The sequence below is a fragment of the Vanessa tameamea genome, chromosome 8 (assembly GCF_037043105.1).
Source record: "Vanessa tameamea isolate UH-Manoa-2023 chromosome 8, ilVanTame1 primary haplotype, whole genome shotgun sequence".
NCBI lineage: Eukaryota > Metazoa > Arthropoda > Insecta > Lepidoptera > Nymphalidae > Vanessa > Vanessa tameamea.
In genome coordinates, this window is record NC_087316.1 from 3,118,373 (window position 1) to 3,127,768 (window position 9,396).

Genomic DNA, 9,396 nt, shown 5'->3' on the forward strand with positions numbered 1-9,396 from the left:
CATGTTTTACTTTTTTTATTGTAAAATAACCCGTGACCAACCTACTTATTTACAAACTTAATTACTGTCAGTCTTTTTTGGAAATTAAAAGTTACGTAATTGGTTTATCCTTGTCAAATGTATTAATTACAGTAGGTATATATAATACAAGGATATAATGTACCTGGACCACTTTGTGGTACGATACGTATACTAGTTTTTGAATACAGAGTTTTATTCACTCACACACACTCAACTTATATAACAGATCATACTTAGCAAATTTTGGCAGCAGGCCGCTAAACTTAAATGTTAAAAAATGTGATGTCTTTGAAGAAAACTAATTTACATCATTATATTCATGAAAAAATACCTTTTCAAAATGAATCAAACTTGTCTTTTTAGAAGAAAGACGGTCTGTGAAAAGTGCCAATTTTAAACGATAATTCATTTAAAAAAAAAAAAATTATCAGATGCTGGATATTGTTCTGGATTGTTTTGTTGAAAGATACAACTTATACAAACTAAATTTTTAACACTCTTCTGGACTTGAGTACTCCGCCCCATCTGCCTAGAATATCACAAATTATTCAATTTGATTATCTTTGCAAATATAGGCCATACGATTCCACAATTTTTTCGACATCTCGTTAATTAATTAGGTAGATACACCAAAAAAACAACGAACCTAATACGTTATATCCTCCTTCAAATCACAGAACGCAATCGCCGAGTAAGATTTTTAATCAATCCAGTTGCGTCACTCTCGCAATTCAAACGTAACATAAATCCGATTCTGTCCGCTACTCTGCTCACTTTAATTTTTGAAAAAACAAAACACTTGTGGTGATTGAATGTTCATGTGGTTAATTTGCGTTTATAATTTACTAGCTGTTACGCGCGGCTTTGCCCGCGTAGAATATGAATATATTTACAGATTAACTTAAAATATTACGTTCATCTAAAACCTCTTTGTATACCACATTGATGTGTACTTCAGCCCTTAGGGGAGAATATTCAGAAACGCTCAAATACGTATCTACTCATTTTTAATCAGTATCCCAAAAATAAAGTTTCATGTTTCTAACTTAAAAAATTACGGACTTCCTTACTTCAACCCATATTTCACCCGTTTAGGGGTAGAATTTCCAAAATTCGCTCCTAAGTAGGTGTCCTGATATGTTAGTTTATAAGTGTACAGCCTAAAATATAAGTTTTATGCTTCTAGTTCTAAAAATGACAATACTTTCAACAACTTACAACCTTTCACCCCCCTTTTCAACCCTTTACAGCACTTTTTTCCAAATAAAAAGTACCCTATGTCCTTTCTCAGGCTCTAGACTTCATTTAAATTGGTTCAGTAGTTTTGGCGTGAAAGCGAAACAGACAGACAGACAGAGTTACTTTCGCATTTATAATATTAGTATGGATTTCGTTACATAAATCCATCCAAACATAGTAAATTATAGATATAGGGCGTGGATATTTTCATATTCTTCATGTTTATAGAATTGTGATCTTATTCGTTTATTATTTTTTTAAATAGATTCAAGGTACATTGGCAAAAAATATCACTGCAGATGTATGGTACGGGTGTATACGTAGTACTTAGGAATAATGAGGCTTACTATCAGTTAATTTTTTTTAATTGGAACCATTATTTCCCGAGATTACACCTTACATACAAACAAACAAAATTTACCTCAAATTATACTTAGTCTAATATTATTATATTACAAAATAAGACATGTCTGGGTATTGGGATGACGAATTTAGATTGTTATGCACAAAAATCACACAAGACATAAGTAGTTATTATTATTATTAGTCATTTTAAATGTATGAGCCAAATTAATTGCTATATAGTTATAATAAAGTCATATTTCAAGATTGTAGAGATCATTGTTTCCTTCATATGTAGACATTTCCCTATTTGATCATGAACTAAATATTGAGGACATATTCAGACAATATTGTATGTATGGTAGATATTATTGTTAACAACGAAAATTATAAAACCTGGATTGGTGACGTGATCGAGTTTATAATACCTGACTGTAATCTGCGTATGAAACTTTTTTTACAATTTTAATTACAAATTATATATTCCTGGAGGAGTTTCGCTTAGCCACGGTAGCAAATTTGAAAATTAAGTAAAATATAAGGTATACTCATGATATGTGACTGTCATCAGTCAAGTTTAATACGACGATGACCGGACACTTACCAATTTAAGCCACGGAAGTAATTCTCAATCTAAATTGCATCCACAATTCAAGGAACGGAAAATCCGACACGACTGGCATATGAGTCGCGGGACCGGGGGATTTATGTGCTTTCCGAGGCAAAGGAATATAAACAACACCTACTCGAAACTCCAGGCTGCAACTAATTCTTCGTCTGAGAAGCCCGATAATTTTTTTCAGGCCCGATTTGAGCTCGAAACTATTTTACTTGGTGATTAACGTAGGGCTTTTTGCGAGCCCGTCTGGGGAGATACCACCCACTCATCATATATTTTGCCGGCAAGCAGTAATACTTGATATGGTTGTGTTCTGGATGCGCGAGTGAGCCAGTGTAACTACAGGCACAAGGGACCTAACATCTTAGTTCCTAAGGTTGGTGGCGCATTGGGTAGGTTAATATTTCTAACATCACCAATGTCTATGGGCGGTGGTGACCACTTAACATCAGGTGGCCCACACGCCGGACCGCCTATCTATAACATAAAAAAAATCTGTAGCCTAATTATTATGATATATTCAACCCTTACGAATATATCACAATTGTAATGATTAACCTAGTAAAAATAAAACTACTTTCCAAAAAAAAAATTATCCATTTAAAACCGCTTTATTTGATTCCGAAAGATGGTAATGCTCATAATACCGAAAAATTAAATTACTGATAGTGTTGATAAACACATTCTGTACCAAGACTCAAGAACGTTCAGCGCCATCTATTAGGATAAGGAGTAAGTTGCAGGAAGAGGAAATGGGCCACAAACGACCAAAGACGTCTGTCTTTACTATACTTATAATTGCCTGTTCGCCTGTCAAGCTGAAATAAACACACAGCAAAACTAATTTGACGAGATAACATTGTTGTATTAAAAGTAGTATTGAGATTTTTTTCAAAATAAAGTTAAATATTTATATATTGATTTCCTTATTAATCTGGCTACGGCGTTTGATAGTCTTCATTCTTATACAAATATTAAAAATGGTTTATTGACTATTTACAGCTCATATAAAACGGCATAGTACTAGTACTTGGTCAACCGCGGCTAGAGTTTTAGTCAATGGTTTTTGGGTTTTATGGTACAAATTCTGCATAAATAATTTTATTTATATAAACAAATGAAATAAAAAAAATATTTTTTTTGTGTGATTTTATTTTATCACTAAAGTGAATGTTATACAATTATGTGACACTGATACATACAACAAGAAAATATAATATGATTTGTCTCACACTCTCAGATAGAGAAACTACCAATAGAAAAGTATTTTGTAACAGCATCGTACATTCATAGGTCAATTTGACTAAGAATATTAGTCATGATTGGTGTTCTAGATAAGACACAACATTAATTTTATATATTTCTTTACATAAACACATTGAATTGAATTTTTATTTCTAATAAATCTATAATTTTATTTATCTACTAACAATCATTATTTTGAATAGGGCCATCTATAAACTACATATGCAAAAAAATCTACATTAGGACAGATTTTGCTCAACACAATCTCAAATTTTATAGGACTTGACATATTACTATCTCTTTTACATGTGGGGAAAAGTTTAAAGTATTGTAAACCAAAGAATAGCTTAATAAACAAGCAGTTGAAATTTCTTGAACAAAAATAAATCAAGGTTTATTCAAAATCAAGGTATTATTAATATACTTCAAAGGTAAATATAACTTTATTTATATAAAACCAACTATTTCTGTTTCAGATCTTAATTCATTTCTTTGTGAGAGTTTATGACAAAATATTGTATAAAATAATAAAGTTGACAACCCTAGATTAGGATTAATCCAAAATTAATTATTTTCTCTTGTAAAATGACGATTATCATTGTAAGAATATTCATCAATAAAATGTATTATTATTTGTCTATGGTTTTTGTCCAGAGAGAAAAAAAATGACATGATATAGATAGCCCGAAACATTAAAGTGAAGCAACATATATTTTCTAAATGCATATGGAATACAAACAAAGACTACAATACAATAAGAAATTTGTGCCTCTCTCTACAGTCACCAATACAAAGGTAAAGAGCAAAAATACAGAATTGACAAAATCATTTTTAACATAGTGTTGTTAGGCCTCTGGGTTTTATAGTCTAGTATATGGCTCTTTACATGGTTTTAGTTAAATGCAAAGTAAATTCAATAATGAACTTCTTTTCAAAGTATTATTGAGCAGAATATATTGTATGTCTGATATGGAAAAGTTGATACAAATTAAATATATATTGATAGTTTTTGCTCATTATTTTAAGCATTTTGCAATGAAATGGAATATGTAAATGGGTATCGTCTTAAGTTCAAGTCAAACAATTCTGAGTTTATGGCCTTAAGCCTTAAATTTAAAACCATAGTATTTATTTTAACTGAACTATAAACTATCCAGCTACAAGATTTTGTAACTCAGCGGTAATCTCAGTGGCATCCACTGCAGGTTTGGAGTTGGTGATGGGGACACTTGATTCTCTGTTACAAGCCTTTTTATGGACAAACCAATGAAGGCGTTGGCATTCCCGATCGCAGTACTGTACTGTTTTACATTTTGAACACTTCTTAGCTGGTTTCTCTTCACCACAAGTACTACAATAAGGAATAGCATCTACAAATCCTCTTTGGCCATTTATGGTACAGTTAATGACTGTCAAAGCCGGTGGAGGATCCTTGCTTGTTAATGAACTCACCATCTGGTGGAATGTGGTACATTCTCTGTAAGGAAACTCGCGGACACAATCTTTGAGGAATGAGTCCATCAGATCTAATGAAATACCATCTTTTCCAGGTTTCAAAAGCTTTTTAGCAAAAACTTCGACAATGTCATGTTTCTTATCTTCCTTGCTTTCATTATTAGGTTTCTGCTTATCTCTTATATTGTTCAATTCTTTCAAAATGTAAGCGAGGTAATGATACTTAAATGCCATCACTTCATTAGTGTCACTTCCTCGGGTCATTTCTTTTTTACAAAGCATCTCAAGAACTTTACTTACTTTCTCTGCATTATCTAATAAAGCTGGCAAATGTTGTAGGTTAAGAGCCAACCTAACTGGATGAATATTTACACCAAGAACGAATTTATGGAGAGGTTCAACTAGGAATGGTTGTAGGTATGGTTCGGTTTGTTGCCCTTGAGACATTGAGTAGTAGGAAATTTCACTATTCGGTATATAGTTATTAATTGTAGCCACAGTGTGGTGGTTACCAACGAAAGCTGCCATTTGTGAGGCAGTGCGGCCCACGGAGTTGGTTGCCGTTGGTTTAGCTCCAGCATCTAACAGCAACTTACAAACCTCTGAATTCCCTGACAGAGCACCGAAATGTAATGCAGTATAATTGTATTCATGTTTACCGGAGTTTACGTCCGCACCCTGTAATTGCAACATTAAACCATTAAAACTAAAAAAAAAATTGATAACAATTGACCCACTAAAACTCATAAAAGTAATTCACTTACCCTATCAAGCAGTAATTGCACCATGTCCTTATTACCCTTATAAGCGGCGTGCTGAAGTGCCGTCATACCATTTTCGTCAAAGAAATCGACGCTGCCCTTATGTTGAGCGAGGATATTCTTAAATTCGGTCAGGTCACCTTGCGCTATCGTATTAAATATTGTTTTCTCAGGTAGAGCTGATTCGTCGGATTTATTGTCCATAGTGGATTACAATTTTATCTTACAGAAAGGATTAATAAAAATCTTATAACAATTAGAATGAATATAAAACACGCTGTCAAACTCAATATTAATCAGATAGCGACTGTGAATGTCAAAGAATAAATTGACAAGTGTTAATGACACTAACAAATTAATGATAACAGATGATAATACCGTGCTGTTGTTTTTTTTTTTTGTATTAATACTAAACTTGAAATCCTTCCGAATGGCTCCTTATGTATATAAATCTAAATATAATTACTACGTGACATTTTTTTATAATATTAATCGTAAAATCGTAAGTATAAATGAATATAGCTTTCAAATGTTTAGAGACATCTTTAGTTTTAAAATAAAACAACGCACACTCACATTTATCATGCTTTTCTAAATAAAGTATAGATGGCGTCCTCAAGGAGTATACAATCACTACGTTTTACTCGCGAATTCTAGAGAATTTTAATTGAACCTTTTAATCTATACAACAATTTTTCGAAAAATAAATTAGGTACTATAAGTATCAAAAATGAATCCGATTCTTTCGATCCAGATATCAGGACCGAATGCTTAAAGCACTTTCCGAAGTAAAAAAAAAAAAGTATAAAATATTCTTCTTACGTTTCCGCATGATTTGTCTCGCGACATGATTATTGGTTCTTAGTCGATACGAAGTGAATTCATCTTAATATGTTATTTATTCCTAATACAAAATAAATATTGCAGACATAAGATTTCAGTAAAGATTTAGGTAGACAGGAAATCGTAATACTCAAAACTTTAACGCTCTGACAGCATAATATTTTTGACAATTTACATAAAACCGTAATTCTCCATCCATTGGTGAAAAACATTTTAGTAGTTTCTGAGTTTATCGCGTTCAGTGGGGCTATTACTATTGGGCATTTTGAAGAGTCTACAGTTACAGTGTTGAATTAAATTTAAGGCCGGTTCGGAAAGTAGATTCTACCGAGAAGAACCGCCAAAAAATTCAGTAGATACTCTTTTCACCATTATAATTACAGAGTATATCAGTAAAGTACAATTATTTTTTTATATATCCTACCTAGAAATCAGTAAACGCTTTTTAATCTTTAATATAATCTATTAATATAATATTGTACTTTTAAATGTTTTAATAGGCCAACTTAAAAGTAACTGTGGACCCTTATTATAGAAAAGAATACGAATGAATATAATCAGTTTGTGTACTTTTGACTATCTAGTTTTGATAGTTAGCTCGTTTACTTATTCAATCGTTTTCATTATTTAGTGTTTTCAGCTTTTTTAAATTAAATGCACTACATTTACTGATTTAATTGATACCTCAATTTCCTTCCAAGAGATTTCCTTAATTTATATTAGAATTGTTATCTAATATGTTTGATTTTATTAACTTTATTTTTAATATATATCTTAGTCGATATTATTTAAGTTGGCTTTATGTCGAAAAATGAGGGTTAAATGAATAAATAAAATGAAACGACATTTACATGGAGTATAAACCTTTTTATTATATAATAATCAATAGTCACAATGGCTGATATGACAATTGATTAGTTTATACATAAACTACAAGTACACGAGACATTTTTCACATCGATAACTAACACCGAAATATTAAAGAGAGACTACATCAACTAGTTATAGTTAAAGATACTATCAAAGATCAAATGGGGAAAATTAATTTTAATTTAATATACACATGATTTTAGCCATGGCAACATTGTCACTACAATTTTGTTTTGTTAAGATAAATCGTGACTTATATATATAAGCTTATTTGAAAATCTAAGATACTACATAAACAGTTTTCTACTTCTAATGAATATTATATTTTGATTGAAAAAATGACAACATTATAAAAGTAAGCGCGTCGTGTGGAACACTCTTTATCGTCGTTATTGTAAATTAGTATAATATTTAATTTAATACAATTCATCAATCCGCATTGCCCAGGACGGAGTGAGGAATAGTATTAATAAAATCAAAAATACATTTAAATCAAATAATATTAATATATCGGTAAAAATGGAGCACCTTAATACTGAGAGAAAATCACAACATTCAGAGATAAAATTTTAAATATTTGGAATATAGATCATTATAATTTTTAACATGAATAGATAAAAATCACTAATTGTACAGATTAATATAGCTTATATTCATTTTTTTTTTACTAGTAACACTTATATGTGGGTATATGAACTCTCTTAAACATCAACTAGAATGACTTAAATTCACTATTTTACTATTATCTACACAGCATTTTTTTCTTTCTTAAACAACAGTTAATATTAAGTCGATTATATCGATATAAATTATGCGGAATATTTATTATTTGTTATATTTTTAGTGGATATTGGACGAAAAAAAATAACGTCTACCTTAACAAAATATAGAAAAATGTATTAAAAAAAATGTTTATAAATAAAAATAAATAAAATTATCCATTTTTTTTTTAAATTGAATGTAACTTGTAAAGCATTCGAAACACATAGGAACCTAGTATTTAATATTATTTTCAAAGTAGCGCTTGCTGTAAAGCCTATAAATGTAACAGCCAGGATCATAAAGTACAATTTAAAAATAACTATATTACCCTCAGGAATCTGTGTAGCGACTCATAAAATAGACTAATTGTTCCAGCGTCAACCTTTTTGCTCTTCGGCTAAGAATTTACCCATAGACAAGTCAAAATATCCAATAAATAAATTGAATTAAGAGCGGAATATCTATAATCACAATATAAATAAAATAAATATTTATCGTGGAACAGATTATGATGAATGAGAAAAACATTTTTATTTCATATTTTGACTTGTCTATGAAAAACTGATTATTATAACTACATATATCTAAAACATCGACGGTTTGCTGAATTAACCAGATATACAGACTTAAATCTAAATATAAATAGATATCGAATCTGTTAAAATTTTGCTAATTAGACAAAAGAAAGCTACATAATACCTATAAGTTGTGTTGTAAGTTGAATAACATTTAATAAAACCTATATAATATACCTTATTGACGCGGTTAAACCTCAGTGGTTTAACCGCGTTCATACTTTTGTTTAATATTTTGCGCGACGTTCCGAGAGTTGCATATTTCGTACAAAAAAGTTGAAACCCAAATGTAAGGTATAAAATGGATATATTACGAAAGTTTTAAATGTTTTTACTGGTATTTTTATTAATTAAAATCTAATATTACTCTTCCACACGTAATATAATATATTATATAAATGTAAGTATCTGACTATGCAAGTTCTACTCACTAAACTATTAACTGTTATTATAAGTACTATTAATTATTAAGATAAATGTGTATATATGTTAAGATTTGAAATTTGAAAGTGATTAAAATTTATTCTACAAAAATTGTAATGTTATTACGTTAAGTATAAATAATTTAAGCAAATTTATACTACGCTAGACAAATTGTGTTAACACTATTACGAATAATAATCAATATTATTTTAAAGATTATTTACCGATTTCGCCTATATAA

The 9,396-nt window shown here is 30.2% G+C and overlaps 1 protein-coding gene across 1 annotated transcript; it reads right to left on the minus strand.

Annotated features, from left to right (window-relative positions):
- Positions 1–4,100: 4,100 nt before the first annotated feature.
- Positions 4,101–5,992, minus strand: LOC113396239 (ankyrin repeat and MYND domain-containing protein 2). Its single transcript, XM_026634113.2, has 2 exons — positions 5,686–5,992; positions 4,101–5,599 (listed from the first exon to the last, which is right to left on the minus strand). Exons 1-2 carry the CDS (start codon positions 5,884–5,886, stop codon positions 4,616–4,618), a joined length of 1,185 nt encoding a protein of 394 aa, XP_026489898.2. The 5' UTR covers positions 5,887–5,992; the 3' UTR covers positions 4,101–4,615.
- Between the last annotated feature and the right edge of the window lie 3,404 nt (positions 5,993–9,396).

Excerpts from the sequence above, each read along its gene's own strand:
- LOC113396239 (XM_026634113.2), bottom strand. The coding sequence starts at position 5,886 with ATGGACAATAAATCCGACGAATCAGCTCTACCTGAGAAAACAATATTT. Across the intron at positions 5,600-5,685 it reads TGCAATTACTGCTTGATAGG|GGTGCGGACGTAAACTCCGG; the intron begins GTAAGTGAATTA and ends TTGCAATTACAG.